We start from the raw sequence: 22,378 nt of genomic DNA on the forward strand, positions 1-22,378 counted from the left end.
CCAAGTCAGATCTCTCCTTTTGTGGAGGCCTCCCTGCCACGTCGCCCAAGGACAGAGCCCCCCAGAACGTGAGCTGTCCACACAGCTCATCTGCCCCTGCTTTGTCTGGTTTCATGTTCAAGATACCAGCTTATCTTCCAAGGTAAACTGAAACCAGATAGAAGGAGGGGTGGTTCTTGAACTTCCTTGTTCTTACATCTCACACTTGTGCCTCAGTCGGGCAGTAGGCACGTAACACATGGGTGTGGCTTCGTTGTAGAGGGTTCTACAATTTGTAAGAAGGTACTTGGAGAAATTCTGGAGTAGAGCTCACGTTGTGGAGCCCCTGAGTGCACTTTACATTGGCTCCTCTGGTTGGGTATGAAGGACCAATAAAGGGAACGTCTGGACAGAAGAAAACGCTCTTGAGGTAAGTATGCTTCTGGAGTTCAAGGACAGTGCCAGCCAAAAATTGAAAACTGCTCCAAAGCCACCAAAGCCAAGGGCTCAATAAGGCATGGGGGAAAAGAAGTCTCAGTATAAGGAACCTTTAACTTCTCAGGGAACAGGACTATATCTTCCTTATGGAGCCCCTGAGAACAAAATGACCCCATGCCATTTTCAGTCCTTTTTTTTTTCTTCTAAGTTTATTTATTTATTTTGAGAGAAAGACAGAGAGACAGTGGGGGAGGGGCAGAGAGAGGGGAAGAGAGAATACCAAGCAAGCCCTGCACTGCAAGCACAAAGCTTGCCATGGGGATCGAACCCATGAAATGAGAGATCGTGACCTGAGCTGAAACCAAGAGTCGGATGCTTAGCCAACTGAGCCACCCATATGCCCTGCCATTTTCAGTCCTTCTACAAGAAGCAGCCAGGAGCCTAAGATTAGTACAAAATGAAATGGGCTGAAGTCTCAAATGAACCACAGAATGAGGGTCAATGCATCTCTCTGGCCTCTTGTTGCCTTCACTGATGTTTTCCCTTACAGATAATAAACTAGGACCCTGGTGGTATGAAGGGCCCACTACTCTGACTTCAGAGGGGAAGTCAGCTCAGAATTACACAGCCCTCACCTGTACAAAATGCCTCTTCGTGGGGCGCCTGGGTGGCGCAGTCGGTTAAGCGTCCGACTTCAGCCAGGTCACGATCTCGCGGTCCGTGAGTTCGAGCCCCGCGTCGGGCTCTGGGCTGATGGCTCAGAGCCTGGAGCCTGTTTCCGATTCTGTGTCTCCCTCTCTCTCTGCCCCTCCCCCGTTCATGCTCTGTCTCTCTCTGTCCCAAAAATAAATAAACGTTGAAAAAAAAAAAAACAAAAAAAAAAAAAAAACAAAATGCCTCTTCGTGTCCAGCCCAAAGCTGTCAACACACAGCCAGTTCACGGTCCTGCCGTCAGCCCTCGGGGAGAGATACCATCCTTTGCAAAATTAACCTTCACAGACTCTAAGCCATTATAAAGTAGTCGGTCAGCTACTCCCAACCCAAAAATAAATGACAGTGCTTCTCAGCTCTCTGCACATTAGCATCAACCAAGACTTGTGTATCCTTTAGAAGGTCCCCCTCACCCCCACTCCCACCCCCAAGATTCCACGGTGCCCTGAGGGTGAAGACACTCTGATACAGCAGGTGAGTGCTCCCTGCGCTGAGACTCCCCTAAAAACCAGGTCACAAAGACATACTGCCTCCTTCACTGGCATCTTCATTCTCTCACGCCCAAATTCTAGGCCAGGAGGAGAAGCCACAGGCAGGTTTTTCTGCAGGGTGCTTTCCAGAGACTTTTGCAAACTGCATCTTACATTCTATGATCTGCATTTTATGGCTCAAGAATTTTTGTAGCTTCCCTCTAAACATTCCCCCAGATAGTCACATCCAAACACATGACATAAGGCCCTGCCACAATGGCAAGACTATCTCTTGGATACAAACAGCTTTTCTTCTCTTTGGTGCAATTAGGAGCAGATAATGTACGTATCTGGAAAATTTTTCTTAGCGCGTAGGAAAATCTGTGCTTTGTAATCTCATTGTGGGATTTAATTCACTTGTCCACACATAAAAAATCTAGCTGATTCTTGTCCTAAATTCTGAACAATGCATAGCAATGGGGCTAATTTTGAAGTCTTGCCTACTTCAAAACTATCAACTTATTGCATTATTAATGATGCTGTCCCTTAAAATGTCTCCGGGACTTCTATTTGGGAACTGAGGTCAGAGCCCATGTGATGAGCCATAAAAAGAAAACCAATCTCCATCTATTACCCATAACTTCATTTTCATTTCTGACCCAACTATATTACCATGTTTACAGTGACAACAGGCAAAGTAAACTCAGTGGCTTACATTCCTTTCCCTCAAGCTTCAAGAAGGGGAAAGAATTTCTTTCCACTGCCTCTGTATCCCCTCCCAGATCAGACCTTCCAATAGGAAGATACCCTAGACACGGGGTGTCTTCTTCCCAACTGTCCCAAAACTGTCCCCTCCTCTTCACCCATCCACCTGCAACTCCCTCCTCATTCCAGATATGCTACGCAAATACTCATATTTCACTTAAGTGCCCAAACTTACTGAAATTAGGAACATATAATTTAGGCAATTATACATAAGTGAGTATAAATTACACATATATTTTCTCTCCCTAATTATCAATAAAATAAACCCATAAAAACAGCGTTGTTTGAGACCTAAAAAGCCTGAGTTCAAATCTCAGAGCCACCATTGAGTGAACCTGAGTATTGTGGTAACTTCTCTGAGCCTCAGTCTTCCAGTTTCTTCATCTGTCAAATCAGAACACTGACACCTTCCTCTTAAGTTTGTTGGGGGTAATTAGAAGCATTTATGTATGGGAAGTATGTGGCACATGATATGTACAAAGCATATGGTGACTAAAAATACGTGGGCTTAAAAAATAATAAAATAAAATAACAAATAAAAATACATGGGCTTAAGCTGCATTTCAAAATTGGAAATCTTAGCATAGAGTTGAAGGAGACCCTACACACAAAATTCTCAGATGCCTGGCACGCCCAAGCACTTTACAGGATTGTACAGTAGTTGACTTTTCAATTTAAAATACACTTCAGGGGCGCCTGGGTGGCTCAGTCGGTTGAGCGTGCGACTTCAGCTCAGGTCACGATCTCGCGGTCTGTGAGTTCGAGCCCCGCGTCGGACTTTGGGCTGATGCCTCAGAGCCTGGAGCCTGCTTCCGATTCTGTGTCTCCCTCTCTCTCTGCCCCTCCCCCGTTCATGCTCTGTCTCTCTCTGTCCCAAAAATAAATAAACGTTAAAAAAAATTTTTTTTTAAATACACTTCAGGGGGAGCCTGGGTGGCTCAGCAGGTTAAGCGTCCGACTCTGGATTTCAGCTCAGGTCACGCTCTCATGGTTCGTCAGTTCGAGCCCCGCATGGGCTCTGTGCTGACTGCATGGAGCCTGCTTGGGATTCTCTTTCTCCCTCTCTCTCTCTCTCTCTCTCCCTCTCTCTCTCTCTCCGCCCCTCCCCCATGCGCTCTCTCTCACTCTCTCTCTCAAAATAAATAAACTTTTAGTAAAATAAAATACACTTTAACTTATTCTACAGAACCAAAGAGAATGATTAACACATTACAGGAGGATTTTCTCATTTTTTGATATTTCCTGTTCAAATTTTTGAATGCCCTCCGAGTGCTCAGGTAACCCTTCACCTCCACACCATTCTGTCAACCACCATAGCTCTTACTATTTGGTGACCTACAAAGCTAATTCACAAGGAAGTCTAGGCTCTCCGTGTATACCCGGCTGATGAGGAAGTAATTAGAACACGAAAGAGCAATCTCTCCTGGGTACTAAATAAACAATTATAGAATACGGATGCCCTACGTGAGTGTGGCTTCTACTCATCTGTTTTCAGCAAGGCATTCCCAGGCCTCCCAGAGAAGCCCAGTTAACCACATTACATTACCATTTGACCCTTGGGAACACAGACCTTTGCACCTTGCCTCAGGGCACACCTTTTAGTGGTGAAGTTGTCACCAAAACTCCTATCTCTGGATTCAGTCCCTGGAGTCACTGGGAGTCCTGGATCTATCTAACATGTGGCAAGTATTCCCAAATCCATTCCTGGACCCTGCCATGGAGGTCTGAGGCAGAAGCCCATGGTGGCAGCCACTTGCACAGATATCAGACCATCTTTCTTTCAACCCTCATTCTTCTGTGGTATTCATCTCTCATTCATAAAATCCCCCAAATCATTCCCCGGGGTATCGATAGGTCCTTCTAAAAGCAGAGTGGACAGTGTTTCCAGGAACCCATGCAAAAGCAATGCTTTCACCGTTTGATTTCCTTGCTTATCCCTGAAATCAACAGCTGAGAGTAGTCAAAGGCGAGGCGTGGGAGTGGAGAAGTGAGATCTAAAAAAGATCAAGTTGGAGCCATATACATGGGGAGTTCCAAGCGCTCTGTAAACCTCAAGCCAGTCTTAGGGTTCATCAGACGGCAGATGGCTGTGAATTCAAAGCCTCTGCTATTTTACGAGTATTTGATGAGAATGAATCATGTTCCTGTCACTGCTAGGGCTGGAGCAGAAAAGAGGTCCTTTAGAGATTGAAAGGAGGCCCAAGCAAATGAGCCATTAGTCTAGTTCTTCGGGACAAGAACTTTGAAATCACTTCCCATCAACTGAGCAGGGCAAGTTCACTCCCCTGTCCCCTGTCTTCAGGAGAAATTAAAGTCTGGGAAAAGAAAAAGTGTGTGTCTGAGGGATGTGAGCCGGCTGGGGGATGATGCGCAGAGGGGGAGGGTGGAGGGTGGGTGGAAGTGGCAAGGCAGTAAAGGTAAGGCCAGGAGATGCCGATGAAAGAAAGGGAGAAGACTCCGTCTATCACTCGAGTTCTCCTTACTTGGAAAACACAACACACACACACACACACACACACACACACACACACACACACACACTGAATTTAAAGTTACCGAACCTTTTTAAACCACCTCTATCCTTGGGGATTCTCTCTCTGAAGAGAGGAGCCACACACCTCCGGGGTAGGATTCCCCAAGTTCCATGGCGGTCGGAGGGGCCAGAGGGGTCGCAGGGACTCCGGCCGGCTCCGGCTAGAGCGCACTCCGGAATCCGCTCCATTCAGAAGATCCCAGCGCGCACCACCAGCGCCCCGCGTCCGCGATGCGGGGAGAGGTGGCTGGAAACGCTCAACTGGGAGGGTGCCAGCCGGGGTCCAGGCCCACAGCCGGGCTCAGAGCGCGCTCCGACACCGCCCCGGGAGCCCAGCAGGCCTTACCTGGGCTGCGCGGGGCTCCTCGACCGAGAGAGGGATGACCTGGACGGTTCCGTTGAGAGGCTTCTGCTCGTCGGGCTGCCCCCCGAGCACCGAGAGCTCCAGCTCTTCCCCCGTCGATGGGGATCCGGCCCCTTCCATGGGCAGGCAGAGGACGGCTGACACGCGGGAAGTAGGGCGCACACACGTAGGGGTGCAGAGTCCAGAGCGGCCTCACGGCGAGCTCACACTCCGCCCCCCGCGGGCGCGGCAGGGCAGACCTCGGGCGGCGGGCGGGGCGGGGCGGCACTGGCGAAGGGGAGGCGCCCCTGGCCCCCGCCGGGGTAGAGCCGCAGCGCCTACGTGGGCTCGCGAGCAGAGCAGAAGAGGGCTGTTTTTCTGGTTTGTTCAGGGCGCTGCCGGCTCTACCTTTCCCTGTTCACGCAGATCCGAAGCAGAAGCTGAGCCCAGGGCCCGTTGGGTGGCAGCTGCGGCCCGGATGGATCCGGACCGCCGTGCCACGGAGGAAAGGTAGCATTCCACCTCCAGGAGCTGTCTGCTGCCGGGCTTGCCCCAGCGTTCTCTGCCTAGCGCAAGTTCATTCATCGAATCAACAAGCAACTGGGAAGGCTGTACGCACTCGCGCAGAACGTCTAGTTCGGGGAGCCTGGGATTTTGTTTGCTAAGCAAGGTGTGTGTTGATCATCTCGAGCTTCTGTTCAGAGCGGGCTTGCCCTCAGCACACGTATTAAGACCAGTTTGAGTTGTGGACAGGATGCATGTAAATAAGCTTCACTTCAGAAGAGGTCGACCTGTGTCCAAAAGGCTGCCTACTGTTCAGACACTTCCTCAATATTGGGTCTCTAGTTGTCAGTTGCCTGGTAACAGATCGTCTGGACTCCATCTGCCTGCTCGAGGGGGTCATGCTGACTGCAGCTGCTCAGCTGCCGGTCTGCACTGACTTCTGCTTTCTTCGCTCTAGCTGGCACATTCTGCAGGAATCATGCTGCATTCACACAGCTGGGATTTTTCGAAAAAGCTTTTCAACAAAGGATCAAAGGTTAAGAGAACCAAGAAGGGGTGCTAGGGCACCCAAGGACAAGCCATAGTAGAAAGCCATCATTACCCACGGGCCTAAAAGGGACTGGAGCCTTGAAGGAGGGAGCTCCCGATGGGCTCTATGGTCACAAAAAAGTTGCAGCCACTTCCAGGACTGTAGCCCAGCAAGGAGGAGACAGACGGGAATAAATACTGTGACCTTTCTCCCTACCTGCCACTCTCCTTTCCGTGACTCCCACCAGAAACTGGTGACAGAAGTCAGGGGTCAGCCTCCTAAAGCTCAGAGAAGAAAATGAATCTGGGGCGCCAAGAGAAAAGGAGCCTGCACCCTGTCTTTCCCTACGGTAACTGACATCTTGTCTTCCTTCTCAGACATTCGATAGTCTGGTCTGGTCACATTCCTCTTCCGGGCTGGCCCTCACATATCCCATTCTATTGCCACCCCCACGTCTTTGTATATGATGTTCCCTTTGCTTGCAGTGTTTTTCCTACCCACCTTCTGCACGGACAATTCCCATCCATCTCTAAATTCTAGCTAATGCATACTTTTAGCACCAAACCTTCCCTGACTTGCGTGCTCCCCCAGAAGTTTTCCACGCTCTTCTCTGTTACCAGTACGTGCTATACTGTGCTGAATGGGGCACAGATTCAGTCCACTTTAATTCAACAAACAGCACTGAGTGCTTGCTATATGTCAGATGTTCTTCTGGATGCTTGGGGTATGTCTGAAGAAGTAGCTAAATAAAACAAGATCACTGCCATGGCGATCACTTCTATTTAATGAGGGAAAGAAACTTACACAACATTTCTAGAATATTAGAAATGATGTGTGCTATGGAGAAAAATAAGGCAGATTAAGGGAGCTGGAGTGTCAAGTGGTGAAGGGGAAAGAGGAGGTGCAATTGTAAATAGGGCCATCAACTCAGGCCTCAGCCAGAAGGTGGGATACGTAGGACCTGGGGGTACAGCGTCCAGCACGGTGACTGCAGTGTAGCATGTGTCTTGCGTACATGAAAGTTGCTAAGAGGGGCACCTGGGTGGCTCAGTCGGTTAAGCATCCGACTTCGGCTCAGGTCATGATCTCAAGGTTAGTGAGTTCCAGCCCCGCGTCGGGCTCTGTGCTAACAGCTCAGAGTCTGGAGCCTACTTCAGATTCTGTGTCCCCCCCTCTCTCTACCCCTCTCCTGCTCATGCTCTCTCTCTGTGTGTGTCTCAAAAATAAATAAATGTTAAAAAAATTTTTTAATAAATAAGAGAAATAAAAATTAAAAAAAAAGAAAGTTGCTAAGAGAGTAGATCTTAAAAGTTCTCATCAGGAGACAAAGAACGATAGCTTTGTGTGAGGATGGACATTATAGACTTATTGTGATTGTTTACACAAATATCAAATCACTATGTTGGTACACCTGTAACTAAATTAGTCCTTCATTTTTTACAAAGTGAAACTTGAACAAAGAGTTAAAGGTGGTAAGGACAGTAGCTGTGCTGTGCTGAAAGAAGAGGGACATTCAAGACAGGGACCTGAAACTGAAGCCTGTTGGACTTTTCCTGTCTGAGAATCAGTAAAGCGGCCAGAATGGCTAACATGAAGCATGAGTCATTTTTTTCTCTTGTGTACCTCCTCTGTTGTTTAAGCTCCTTGAGGTATCAATGTATCCCCAGTACTTAGCTCTGGATTTAGCACAGTGCCCTCTATAAATGTTGATTAGTTTGATATTCTCAGCAGTGCTGGTTTGCTAGGCCCAGGCTCTGAGACCCCAAATAGGATCAGCAAGACGTCTCAAATCCCCTCTCATCCTTACCAGGGGGCCCAGACAACCTTCCCCACGGCCCTGCAGTTTACAGAAGATCAGTTTCACTGGAAGACCCTCTCCCCATGTCAGATGAGTTGTAGCTGTCTCCCAAGCCCAGTTTCTCCATGAATAGATATTTATAAGCTCTTTTACGCACCAGAGGATCAAAAAGCTACTGTTTACCGTCACAAACACACTCTAAGTCAGATCTCCTAGTGCCTTCTGAGTTCTGCAAAGCAGGGTTTCTGTATTCTCTAATCTAGACTAGGGTGCATTTCTAGAATTCCACTAACCTAACTCTTGCATATAGTTGGCGTCCCTATGGAAATATAAGCTTTGAAGACAAACAGATTTCGCACTCTCACTACATGTGTACTTTGGCAAGTTGTTTAATATGAGCTTCTTTCCTCATTATAAAACGGTTTCTACCGAGTAAAGACGATTAAATGAAGTGATTAGAATAAAGCCTTTATTCCTAGGCCTGACAAATAGCAGGGTCTCAGTAAATATCCCTTACTTTCTGTAATTATCTTTATAATTAATATGCACCCACCTCCAACCCTTAGCAGCCAGGAATAATTCTTGATTCAATATATTTTCTTTTGACATTGATTTGTGTTCCTGTCCTGTCACATTTTCTTTCTTCCTTCCTTTCTTCCTTTTTCTTTTCTTCCTTTCTTATTTTAGAGAGAAAGAGAGCATGAGCAGAGGACAGGGGCAGGGGAAAGAGAGAGAATCTTTTTTTAAAAATATTTATTTATTTATTTGGGGGGGGGAGTGGCAGAGAGAGAGAGAGAGAGAGAGAGAGAGAGAGAGAAAGAGAGTCCCAAGCTGGTTCCACGCTGTCAGTGCAGAGCCTGATGTGGGACTCAAACTCACAAACCATGAGATCATGACCTGAGTTGAAATTAAGAGCCCAACCTACTGAGTCACCCAGGCCCCCAGAAAGAGAGAGAATCTTAAGCAGACTCTACGCTCAGCACAGAGCCCAACATGGGGCTTGATCCCACATTCTTGGGATCATGACCTGAGCCAAAATGAAGGGTCAGACACTTAACCGACTGAGCCACCCAGGTACCCCCGTCCTGTCACATTTTCTCGACCACCGACACTTGTTGGCACCTCCCAATATTACCTGAACTACTTAAATTCTTACTTGAAACTTACTCCTGATTTCTGGTAACTGCAAATTTCTTACTCTCCAGAGAGCTGACCTAGAATGACGAGAAGGGTCCCAATCTCTTCTTGAGGACTTTTTCATCCTGTCAGTCAGTCTGACTCGAAACTAAGGATTCAGAGTGAGTTAGAAAGAAATGTTTCTCCCTTGAGGTACAACCAAATTTAGATTAAACAATTCTTTTTTTTTTTTTTTTTAACATTTATTCATTTTTGAGAGACAGAGAGAGACAGTGTGAGTGAGGGAGGGGCAGAGAGAGAGGGAGACACAGAATCCGAAGCAGGCTCCAGGCTCTGAGCTGTCAGCACAAAGCCTGACGTGGGGCTGGAACTCACGGACTGTGAGATCACGACCTGAGCTGAAGTCGGGCGTTCAACTGACTGAGCCACCCAGGCGCCCCTAGATCAAACAATTCTTGACAGAAGTTAGGTATTTGTGAATGAGAACCCAAATTCTACATGGATTTGTTTTTCCCATTTCTTCAAAATCCCCTTCTATACAGGTAGATTTTTAAAGGGTATTGTTCTTTCGTAAAGTTATGCCAACGTGTTTTTTTCAAGTATACTCTTCTTTTTTTTTTTAATTTTTTTTTTCAACGTTTATTTATTTTTGGGACAGAGAGAGACAGAGCATGAACAGGGGAGGGGCAGAGAGAGAGGGAGACACAGAATCGGAAACAGGCTCCAGGCTCTGAGCCATCAGCCCAGAGCCCGACGCGGGGCTCGAACTCACGGACCGCGAGATCGTGACCTGGCTGAAGTCGGACGCTTAACCGACTGCGCCATCCAGGCGCCCCAAGTATACTCTTCTTGAGCGAATAGTTCTTTGTAATATAATTTCAAATTATTAGTCACTCAATTGCTTCAGTTTGTTCAAGGAGTAAAATGTAAATAAATTAAAAACTTAAAACATACTTGTTGCCAAGACTCACTGACCTGTATAACATTTTCAGTTTTGCTTTTCTTATCATACACATTCTTCTTCCTTCATGTCTCCTTTGAGAGCAAATATTTTCCCAAATGATAGTATAAACTGAAAAATAAAGTCACATCATCCAAGTGAGATCACCAAAGCGCCAAAGCATCTCGTAACCTTCAAACAGGTCGGTGCCACTTGAAGACACAACAATACGTATCCATATGTTGTCTGGTGACAAACACTACGACTCTGTGAACAGCAGCAAAGGACTCAGCCACTCAGACTAATCAAGCAGAAAACAACTGAGAAACATTTGGTTTGTGACGCTGCATTTTGCCGATTTCAAGACACTGTGAAGGAGGCCAAGAGTCCCCAATAGTCTGATACACAGAAATGCTCCTGTCTTGATTTCCGGAGGCCGTTCCACTCTGCCAACCAAACCAGAATTTGGATTTGCCTCTATTTACCCTTTGGCAAGAGTGAAGTGACATCATCCAGGCATTTGGGCATGAAAGAGCCAAGGGAGTTAGGCTGGTGTGTCTGAACCTTCTCCCCGCCCACCCCTGCACTACTGAGGAACACGGGACACTCACATTTGTGCAAGCTTAGAGGGGTAGCATGGACATGTGGTTTGAAAAACTCCCTGTGATGAATCTGATAGATCGTGCTGGCCCTCCATCTCCTAACTGAGACCACAAACTGACTCAAGGTGGGTGTATACTGTTGAATAGCAAATCTCCTTAGAACTGACCATAAATACAAAGTACAGGGGCACCTGGGTGGCTCAGTCAGTCAAGCATACAACTTTTGATTTCGGCTCAGGTCATGACCTCATGGTTTGTGGGTTCAAGCCTCGCATCCGACTCTGTGCTGACAACACAGAGCCTGCTTGGGATTCTCTCTCACCTGCTCTCTCTGCCCCTCCCCTGCTCACGTGCTCCTTCTCTCTCTCAAAATAAATAAATAAACTTAAAAAAATGTTAAAAAAAAAAAAAAGTACAGTTCACCTTCTGCCTAGGTCATAGCAATCCCAGACAAAATAAACCTAGGTTTTAAGAAGCAGCAGCCTGATTCGTTCTTCTACACAGTGGATTTAGGAACTAAGTCCCACTTTGTGAATTAAGTGGTGCACTCTGAATTGTACTGTGCCCTAGCTTGTTTACTGAATCCTTGGGGACCTATTCAGAAAGGTATCAGGGGGCGCCTGGGTGGCTCAGTCGGTTAATCATCTGACTTTGGCTCAGGTCATGATCTCATGGTTTGTGAGTTTGAACCCTGCTGACAGCTCAGAGCCTAGAGCCTGCTTCGGATTCTGTGTCTCCCTCTCTCTCTGCCCCTCCCCTGCTTGTGTCTCTCTATCTCTCGAAACAAAATAAACATGAAAGAAAGAAAGAAAGAAAGAAAGAAAGAAAGAAAGAAAGAGAAAGAAAGAGAAAGAAAAAGAAAGAGAAAGAAAGAGAAAGAAAGAGAAAGAAAGACAGAAAAAGAAAGAAAGAAAGAAAGAAAGAAAGAAAGAAAGAAAGAAAGAAAAAGAAAGAAAGAGAAAGAAAGAAAGAATTATTAAAATGCTGTGTCAGGGCACCTGAGTGGCTTAGTTGGTTGAGTGTCTGACTCTTGATTTCAGCTCAGGTCATGACCTCACAGTCATGGGATCGAGCCTTGCATCAGGCTCTGCACTGTGAAGCCTGCTTAAGATTCTTTCTCTGCCTCTGCCCCTCCCCAGCTTGTACTCTTTCTGTCTCTCTCCAAATAAATAAATAAATAAACAATAAATAAATAAATAAATAAATAAATAAATAAATAAATAGAACGTTGTGTCTTTTATCTGAGGAAAATGGTCTTTTAGCAAATCAAAATATGTTCTGTGAACTGGAATACATTCACTATTTCAGGGAAATTAAATCCACATTTCAGGTTTTCTATCTGATCTGGGGGGATGACCCCTTTTGCTCTCTCTCTGTCTCTCTCTGTCTCTCTCTCTCTCTCTGTCTCTCTCCAGTAAGATCTCCTGAGGCCCCATGAAAACTATTTTCATTATTCTGGACCCTACTTAACAGTAGTATTGTTATGACTCCTTTGACTGTCCCTGGGGACAACAACTGATACAATTCTCCTTCCTGCTGTTTTCACCTTTCAGTGGTATTGTTCAGTCTGGCCTCTGTTAGTGGAAAGCCTATTCCCAGATCAAGTATGAGACCCTCTAAACCAAGATCAACTAAATCAATAACTATGACGTACTGAACGTGTCCTACAGGTTTACAACTACACTAGGTACTGTGAGGCCCTGAAAGTGAAAGTAAGTCCTGGTCATTGGAATTTTATAAAAAAAAAAAAATCAGAAGCCAGATGGTGATATTTCTGAAAACTTTTAACTTTCAAAACAATCATCTAAAAATTCCCTTATCGTTCAACTGTTGACCAGCATTATCACAAATCCTTGAATCCCATGGATTTATTTTCATTCAAACTACCATGATGCTTCATTCCATGATTTTAGCGAAGATTATTGTCAGCTTTGTTGGTTGGTTAGTTGGTTTCTCTGTATACAATATTACCACGTGTCAGGGCTGAAGAAACTCCATTATGATGTGTTTAGATAAAATCAGATTGGAAAGCAACAATAAAGGTACTTCTTTTGTCAATAACTGAGCTTATGTCTATGTGCATTTATAAAGAAGACATTTTTGTGCATTTAATTTTATTAGAACACTGAAATCAGGCATTTTATTTTTAATTTTTTTTTCAACGTTTTTATTTATTTTTGGGACAGAGAGAGACAGAGCATGAACGGGGGAGGGGCAGAGAGAGAGGGAGACACAGATTCGGAAACAGGCTCCAGGCTCCGAGCCATCAGCCCAGAGCCTGACGCCGGCCTCGAACTCACGGACCGCGAGATCGTGACCTGGCTGAAGTCGGACGCTTAACCGACTGCGCCACCCAGGCGCCCTGAAATCAGGCATTTTTAATGGAATTTTTTATTTTAATAAATCAGATTTGCCTAAATCCTTATAAATATCTATACCTTGAATAGAAACATAAATTAAAGAACGAATTCCTGAGCATCTCACCCATTTCTTATTTTTTAAAATTTGTTTATTTATTTTGAGACAGAAAGAGAGAGAGCATGCCTGCAAGCCAGCAGGGGAGGGGCAGAGAGAGAGAGAGAGAGAGAGAGAGAGAATCCCAAGCAGACTCTGACAGCATGGAGCCTGATGCAGGGCTTGATCCCACGACCATGAAATCATGACCTATAGAAATCTAGAGTCAGAGGCCTCAACTGACTGAGCCACCCAGGTGCCCCTCTTATCACTTTACCTTTCTTCCATTCCTGAATAAATGGCCTTTTGATGCTTAAGAATGAATAAAGCTCAGGGGCGCCTGGGTGACTCAGTCAGTTAAGTATCTGACTTTCGCTCAGGTCATGATCTCGTGGCTCCTGAGTTTGAGCCCCACATTGGGCTCTGTGCTGACAGTATGGAGCCTGCTTGGGATTCTCTCTCTCTCTGTCTCTCTCTCTCTCTCTCTCTTCCCCCCTCTCCCTGCCCCTCCTCATGCTTTCTCTTTGTCTCAAAATAAATTAAAATATTTAAAAATAATGCATACAGCTATGGGGCGTGTCAGTGGCTCGGCCGGTTAAGCTCATGTCTCCATCCCAGGTTCTTGAGATCAAGCCCCACGTGCAGCCCAGCATGGAGCCCCATGTCGGGCTTGGAGCCTGCTTAAGATCCCCCCTCTCTACCCCTCCCCTACTAGCTGTCTCTCTCTCTCTCTGTCAAATAAAAAAAATAAATAAATACAGCTCTATCCTTGAGGCAATTTTTCATGGAATAAAATACATATTAATGTCTTTGTCTTCAATAAATACCAAGTGTATGTAATCTGAAATTTACAGAAGAAAAAAAATTAGGTCTCATTTTATTGATAATTAGTACATTCTTTTTAAAAGAATCTGTCACAGGGGCGCCTGGGTGGCGCAGTCGGTTAAGCGTCCGACTTCAGCCAGGTCACGATCTCGCGGTCCGTGAGTTCGAGCCCCGCGTCAGGCTCTGGGCTGATGGCTCAGGGCCTGGAGCCTGTTTCCGATTCTGTGTCTCCCTCTCTCTCTGCCCCTCCCCCATTCATGCTCTGTCTCTCTCTGTCCCAAAAATAAATAAACGTTGAAAAAAAATAAATAAATAAATAAAAGAATCTGTCACAGAAATTATAGTCAAAACCCCAACTTGTACTTTTACGAAAGAGAGGGGACATATTTACGGATCCAGGAAACAAAGTTTGACACTCTTGTGTAAACACCAGGGAAGTCTGGTCTTCCACATCCATGTCCCCAGCTAACGATGCCAGTCAAAATCCATTTTCCATCACTTTTTCTTCGACAAGATAAAGGTCCACCCGAATCTCCCTACATGAGAAAATAATATAAGTACGAAGCGCATATGTCCCATGATCATCGATTTTGTCATTGATACGTCTAATGGACTGTATTCAAACTCTCGTTTCGGAAAGTTTTCACTTGGCTAATTATTACATAGTTTGGGGAAGAGTCAGGAAATAACGTGAAGCTGCTAATGTCATTCTGGAATTATTCTCCCTAAAATCAAAACACTGCATTTACTGTAAGAAACTTAAATCTTTAGGCCAAGAATATCTTTAGAATTTTCTTAAGAGCAGGGGTGGGCGCCTCGGTGTCGTGAAATGGAGCCCTGTGTTAAGCTCTGTGCTGGGCGGGGAGTCTGCTTAAGATTCTCTCCCTCTCCCTCTGCCCCTTCCCTGTTCTCTCTCTCTCTCTCAAGAAAAACCAAATTAATTTAAAAAAAATTTTTTTTGTAGGGGAAACAACTCTCACATACTCCAAAGAACAAACAAACCTCAATAGTCGTGGAAATAGCTTTAGTAGCAGCAGCAGCAGCAGCAGTCATTGTAGTAACGTAATAATGGCTAACGTTTATTTAGAGTAACGTGCCAAGCACTACGTTGGGTCATTTAGCCCTGACAGCAACCTCGTGAGCCATGGCTATCTTGGGAAGTGGACCTCTGCCTCTGGGCCATGAAAATCCATGGTTAGCTGGTGATTCTGACAATGAAAGACGAAGAGGTCCTGTCTGGTTAGCTAAGCCCCACGACCCGAGGCAAAACTCTAAGGAACACCGGCCCTCAGCCCTCGCAGACAAATCGCCCCCATTTGAGAGTCCCTTCTGATATCTCAACTCCACAAAGCAAAGACCAAAATAATTCAAAGTTTAAACACCATTCCTACAGTATCCATCCTTTAAATTATGACGTCTGGGTGGGGCTCCTGGGTGGCGCAGTCGGTTAAGCATCCGACTTCAGCCAGGTCACGATCTCGCGGTCCGTGAGTTCGAGCCCCGCGTCAGGCTCCGGGCTGATGGCTCAGAGCCTGGAGCCTGTTTCCGATTCTGTGTCTCCCTCTCTCTCTGCCCCTCCCCCGTTCATGCTCTGTCTCTCTCTGTCCCAAAAATAAATAAACGTTGAAAAAAAATGTTTTAAATTATGACGTCTGGGCTTAATTTGTGTAGTCTGGAGGACAGGCAAAGTTGCAACTCAGCCAGAAGCAAAGACAAAAAAGCATTCCAATTTCACCCCTGAATCCTACCCCCTAATTCTAGCCGTGATTAGGTCAATTCTGACTAGTAGGGAAAGTGGGCTGTTTTTATTTTAATTGTCACCATATCAACTCTACTCAGTCTAATTTAACCTATAAGCTCTGGTGGCCTGTGGAACAGGTCATATCAGGAAGCAGCCAAAACACAGCAGCTTTAGCATTAGAGAGAGAAGGGTTCACATTCCAGCTCAGGCCTTTGCTTACCAGCTGTGTGACCTTGGGTAATTTTCTCACCCTCTCTGTGCTCCAGCTTCCTCTACTGTACAATGGGCATGAAAGAATGATTTGAATGGATTTATGTAAAGGATCTAGCACAGTGCTTGCCACAAAAAAAAAGGAGCTCAGGAGGCAAATTCATTATTATAATAAGATGAGTTTTTGTGGCCTGATGGCTAAGGTCGTGGAGAGACGTAGGAACAGCTGCCACCACCCTCTTCATCCTTTGACCCAGCTGTACACTTTCTGGCAATCGTATAGCTCCACATCTGTGTAGATTGGAATCTGAGACTCAGAGAAACGTCTCTGTGAAGATGAACTCCTACTTTGCCACCTAACCAGAGGCAGACAAATGAATGGCCTCTGTCACCTCTCCTGCCCCTCTTTCCCATCCCCCCGCCTATGCATCAATGGAGCAAGTGAATAAAACCCTGGAATGTTAGAAGGTAAGTGGCCCTTAAGGACCCTAAAACACCGCGAGCCATCGAGGGAGCGTGAGGCAGAGAGAGGGAGAACTGCTTTGTTGTTTAGTTTTCGGTTATAAGAAAATAAATCACGGCAGAATGATAAATCCTAACCTCATTTTCTAAATGTTGCAGGAAAATACACAGGAACTAGAAAACTGAGTTTTCTAGACCTAATCATTTAACCACGTTTCCCTGATCTTAGCCAACGAGATTATAATTAATATCTGAATTAAGGGACATACCTGCCCTAGCTCTTTCCCCGTGTCACGTAAATGAAACGTGAAAGCATTTGTGGAAAGTGCAACCTCTTAGGCACAAGAAAGGTAACATGGCTTACCCTGCAGGCATCTCTCTTGCCTGACATGACGCCCGCACAGAGCATCCTTGAAGTGATGATCCCATAGGTGGAAACACAGAGCGTTTGGTCAATGAGCTCCACCTCCGCTTGCTGCAAAACAGGGGAGCCTTTATTGTCTGGAAAACACATTGGAAGTGGAAATCATGGTGATGATTACAGTTATTCAGGGTTTTATCAGACCATTTATTCACATTATCTCCTTTTATCCTCATGGCGATTCTTTACATAAATTCTTTTATACTCCCCATTTTTGCTGAGGAAGAAAGAGAGGGACTGGGCCAATGGCACACAACTAGGAGGTAACAGGCCAGGATTCTGACCCAAGGTCTGACTCCATCATCTGCGCCCCTGAACCACGTACTTCCTGCTTTCGGTAGAACTGTGAGTCACAGCAGTTACCAATACTCGCCAGGCGAGAGGCCCACCCCTTAAGTGGAGCAACATAAACTGTTCTATGGGAGACTCCCAGGAACCATAAATCACATCAGTTTGGCTATAGCCCTTTCACTTCCTTTTTAACCTGTCTAAGATGATTCAGAAAAATAAACATGGGCACACTCACGCTTATAAAGAAAATGTCTCATGATAAGCTGGTTGAATAGACTCTTTCCTCCTGCGATACAGAATAATATGGTTGAGGCCCTGAGCACAGTCCTGATAGGTTGTAGGTGTTCGAGCCAGAGTTAGCTGCCCTCCCTCATTAGGACCCTGGGATCCCAGCAGGCTACTGTGACCACATTAACTAAATGAAGGCAGTTGAGCCCTTGAGAAGCTGCCCACAGTGCATCTTTGGAGAGTGTCAAGACAAGGCCAAGGGTAAGATCCAACATTTGGAAATGGCTGCCTAGGAATCAGATGTGTGGGAGATAAGGGAAAGCGTTAGCACTAACCTCTGGGGAGGTGCTCACAAAGCTGTGGCTTCTTCCCCTCACTACATATTCAGAATCAACCATGAAGCCTAGACCACGAGAAGCCTTGGCCAGAGCAGATGCAGGGACTTTCCTACCGGTCTGACCTTTGTGCATAATGATAAAGATGCCTGCTCCAGTGAAGGAATTATAAAGAGGCAGACCCTCTGGGTGGACCGATTCTAGGCTGATGTAACCCTCAGGACCGAATGTGCCGTCTGGGGAGCTGAAGGCAGGCTGGTTTTCAGCCCTGACTCTCATCTACCTGGAAGGCTTACCTTTGTGAAGGACATATTTGCATAGTCCTCAAGATAGTCCTCCGTGAGTTGACACAATAGGGTGGAGGGAGGGTGGAGGTGTGGGTGTGGGTGTCCTTCTCTTCTTTAAGAAAAGGAATCACTTCTTTGGATGAAAGGGAACCTCAAGGTAAAGAGGAGTTGCTCTTCTGTAGTGGAAAACCTAACAAACCCCTCAAAGTTTGAAAAGGGCCCATGTTATCGATCCAATCTTGCCTTGTTTATAGACCACCCCCCTCATGAGGTGGGTCTTGCTTCTTTTGGGGATAAGGGAAGAACATCACCAAACAGGAATAGTAACACCTTCCTCCATTCTACTTCTCAGAATCATCAGGAGGCTCAAGTGAGACCATATACAAAAACCGTCTCCGTGGAGCACCTGGGTGGATCAGTCAGTTAAGCGTCTGACTCTTGATCTCAGCTCAGGTCGTGATCTCATGGTTCATGGGTTCGAGCCTCGCATCGAGCTCTGCACTCATGGCGAGGAGCCTGCTTGGGGTTCTGTCTCTCCTCTCTGTCCCTCACCTGCTTATGTTTTCTCTCTCTCTCTCTCAAAATAAATAAATAAACTTTATTAAAAAAAAAACAAAACAAAACTCTCTGTGAACCCCATAGCACTACATCAGCAAAAGTTAGTATCATCTGGAGGGTATGACCATTCATTCATACACACACCTGCTTCGTGCCTTCGGCCCCAGCCAGTTACCCAGCACTTCTCCCCACCGCGCACTTTCTGGCCAGCAGGAGGAATGCATATTGGCTGAATGAGTTGTTTCAGGGTCTCAGGCCAGGCCGTACTGAGCTGTAGCAGGGCAATATCATAGTCGAAGGTCTGACTATTATAGTACTCATGGACCACGATTCTCTTCACCGGGGAGACAAACTTGGCATTCCCCTGCACATACATCCCAAGGTGAGCAGTCCATGGCGTGGGGTCTGACAGCCTGGTGGGAAAGGAATGGAGCACAAAGTCAGTGGCTTGAAGAGCCATACATGGTTTGGATAGAAGCCATCTGCAGACAGATGAGGGCTGAGGAAAGGAGGCCTGCCTTTGAGTTCCTACTGTAGTCCCTGGCCCTGTCCACCGACATGGTGAAAAGCACAACTTTTCTCAGCCTCCCTGGTCTCCTAGTAAAACAAGAGATGAAGTAAGATGTCACAGGGGTGGTGCATGGTCTCTATATTCCAGACAATCCCCTCACTCATCCTAAGAAATTGCTGGAAATTCTGTTGTTGCCCCTGATATCTCATGAACCGCACACAGGTCAAGAATGTGAGTGATTGGAATTAATTTGTGACATTCTTCCTCTTCATGCTGACAAAGGCATTTGATGGGGACAGACAGGGCCCGTAAGACAGCCGTCTGGGGATCTTTTTGCCAAATTCAAATGATATGAATTCCAAAATAGTTTAGAAATCAAAGTGCTATAAGCAGGAATTTAATGAAATTCCTTCTTGTCATCTGCCAGAAGCCTTAAAGGTCACTGCTATAACTGCTCAAGCATGGCCATTCCCAAGGGGCCCCACTCTTTGTCAGCCCTTCCAGAATTCGAATTCTGAACAAATTCACCTGCACTTACCTTTAAAAACCTTCATGGCTGGTATGAGGGAGACAAGAGACAGGAGGGTTATTGTGTAGGATGACTTTCACTATCACTAATGGAATCACTGCTGTCTCTTGGCTCAACGGAATCTTTTTCTGCATGGGGGCCATTGTATATGCTGACTACAGTACATATTAATATACTCTTGTCATCTACTGTATTTAATGTAACTGGCAATAAGGCAGCAGAGGAAAGGGTCTATATCTGCAGGCAGCCTGGCCTAGAATGAAGCAAAGCATTCTCAAGCTTCCTCTTGTATGGAAAAGCAAAGGACTGTCCACAGGTGCTTTGAAGTGACAAAAAAAATACACCAGTGCCAGTTGTGGGCACCGTCCAACTTTCTGAAAAATCACTGTTTTCTACCAAACACCTCAGCCTGAGACGGAGCATCTGAGCCTGGGAGATGATTACCCACAATCCCACAGAGAAAGAGGGAGGCAGAGAGAAAAAAAACCATTGGCTCAGTTGTGATCATGTGATGTTTGGCATCACGTACTACTCACTACTCATATTGCGAGACATTGCTCATTTATCAAGTTACAATTTATTAGAGGGCCACCTGGGTGGCTCAGTTGGTTAAGTGCCCGACTTCATCTCAGGTAATGATCTCGAGGTTCATGAGTTTCAGCCCTAAATTGGGCTGTCAGGGCAGAGCCCGCTTGGGATTCTCTGCCCCCTTCTCTCTCTGCCCCACCCCTGCTCATGCGCAAGTTCTCAAGCTCGTGCTCTCTCTCTCTCTCTCTCTCTCTCTCAAAAATCAATAAACATTAGGGGAACCTGGGTGACTCAGTCAGTTAAGCATCCAACTTCAGCTCGGGTCATGAGCTCATGGTTCGTCAGTTCGACCCCGCATCGGGCTCTGTGCTCAGAGACTGGAGCCTGCTTCAGATTCTGTGTCTCCCTCTCTCTGCCTCTCCCCTACTCATGCTCTGTCTCTCTTTCTCAAATATAAATAAACATTAAAAATTTTTTCTAAAAACAAATAAACATTAAAAACATTTTAATGGTAAATCAAAAAAAAATTCTTAGAAATGTTTTCTTGTCTTGCAGAACACTTGCAGAGCAAGTTACCCGCCATCCAAGGTTTTACTGTATTTGGGCTTCATCTCATTTTGGCACAGAACTAAAACCCTTGGAGTTTCCTAAGTGACTAGAGTCACAAAGCTGTCTTTTGTTACGCTGTTACGTTAATGAGTGACTTTTGGACCCCACCTTAAGGCTGGGGGCTGGTTGCCAGGAGAACCAACACTGTGATTGAGGGTTGGAGCCTTCAGTCCCACTTGCTGACCTCTGAGGAGGGGAGAGGAGCTGGAGGTGGAATCCATCGCCAATGGCCAACGATTTAGTCAATCATGCCTTTGTAATGAAGCCTCTATAAACACCCAAAAGGACAGGGTTCAGAGAGCTTCCGGGTTGGTGAACGCGTGGAGATTCAGGGAGAGCGGTGCACCTGGAGGGGGCGTGAAAGCTCCTTGCCCTTTCCCTAAACCTTGTCCTGTGCCTCTCTTCCAATCTGCTTGTTCCTGAATTATACCCTTTTACAATAAACCAGTGATCTAGAAAGTAAAACGTTCCTCTGAGTTCTATGAACTGCTCTAGCAAATCAATCAAACCGAGGAACGGATGGTTGGAGTCACCAATCTATAGCCAGTGGGCCAGAAGGATTGGTGACAACCTGGACTTACCACTGGCTGAAGTAGGGAAGGAAGGACAGTCTTCCAGGTCCTACCAGGTTTAATCTGACCCTATCTAACACGTAGATAGGGTCAAACTTGAGTCAAATTGTAAGACAGTCAACTGGTGTCAGAGAATTGCTTGGTGGTGTGGGAACCCTCCTGCCAACCACCACATTGGAAATTGGGTGCAGAATCTTTACTGTTCCACTCTAAATACAAGTCCGGTGCCCATTCCCCACTCCTACACACACACACACACACACACACACCATTTGAACTAATGGAATGTCTCCAAGGGCAGCTTCCTTCCACAACTTGAGGGCAGATGCGTGGTCTGTGATGAGAGAGGGTGCCATCATAGAGTAAGAATTGAGATACCCTACCTGTTGCCATGGAAACAATGGGCCGCAGAAAGAAGCCACTCCCTGGAGATGACCGAGGCTCCGCAGTAGGCAGATCCCACAAAGTGGAGGCTGACCTGCCAAGGCCAACCCCCTTCCTGGGTGTCGGTTCCCCCAATGATGCGGTGGTGGGTGGAGAGACTCCTGCTGCAGCCTTTAGGAAAGAAGGCTCACATGATTTTAAAGCAGACTTGGAAGAAACACTGGAAACTAATCCAGGTTTCAAGCTACATTGGGAACTGACATACCAGGCAAGCAACTTGAAACCTCTTGTTTATCTAGAGAAAAGGCACCAATAAACCACTCACTCCGAAAACAGGTCAGGACCGAGAGTCTCCATATAATAAAGCGCATGACAGGAGGAGGGGACTTGTTAGCAACAGATGCCCTGATATGAACAGTAGCCTTTTATTAGAGAGGAAAAGATTAGTTTGAAAAGCAATAGAGGGGCGCCTGGGTGGCGCAGTCGGTTAAGCGTCTGACTTCAGCCAGGTCACGATCTAGCGGTCCGTGAGTTCGAGCCCCGCGTCAGGCTCTGGGCTGATGGCTCAGAGCCTGGAGCCTGTTTCCGATTCTGTGTCTCCCTCTCTCTCTGCCCCTCGCCCGTTCATGCTCTGTCTCTCTCTGTCCCAAAAATAAATAAACGTTGAAAAGCAATAGAATTTGA

At 46.1% G+C, this 22,378-nt stretch overlaps 2 protein-coding genes across 5 annotated transcripts in view; both read right to left on the bottom strand.

Annotated features, from left to right (window-relative positions):
* CC2H3orf52 (chromosome C2 C3orf52 homolog) overlaps positions 1-5,477 on the bottom strand; it is a 33,304-nt gene extending 27,827 nt beyond the window's left edge. Inside the window, exon 1 of one of the 4 annotated variants that reach the window (XM_086675458.1) lies at positions 5,243-5,475. In XM_086675458.1, coding sequence (XP_086531584.1) covers positions 5,243-5,380 — 138 coding nt within the window. In that variant the 5' untranslated portion in view covers positions 5,381-5,475. Of the gene's footprint in view, positions 1-5,242 lie in introns of all 4 variants that reach the window. The other 3 variants (XM_086675457.1, XM_086675456.1, XM_086675459.1) reach the window with 3 other exon arrangements.
* Positions 5,478-14,351: 8,874 nt separating this feature from the next.
* Positions 14,352-22,378, bottom strand: part of TMPRSS7 (transmembrane serine protease 7) — a 40,923-nt gene continuing 32,896 nt past the window's right edge. Inside the window, exons 15-18 of the mRNA XM_086675460.1 lie at positions 21,694-21,865; positions 18,706-18,974; positions 16,806-16,942; positions 14,352-14,564 (exon numbers count right to left, since the gene is read on the bottom strand). Of these exons, the coding sequence (XP_086531586.1) occupies positions 14,394-14,564; positions 16,806-16,942; positions 18,706-18,974; positions 21,694-21,865 (749 nt within the window). The 3' untranslated portion in view covers positions 14,352-14,393. The remainder of the gene's footprint in view (positions 14,565-16,805; positions 16,943-18,705; positions 18,975-21,693; positions 21,866-22,378) is intronic.

The sequence above is a fragment of the Puma concolor genome, chromosome C2, assembly GCF_028749965.1.
Source record: "Puma concolor isolate L17-30 chromosome C2, mPumCon1.1.hap2, whole genome shotgun sequence".
In the NCBI taxonomy this organism is placed as follows: domain Eukaryota; kingdom Metazoa; phylum Chordata; class Mammalia; order Carnivora; family Felidae; genus Puma; species Puma concolor.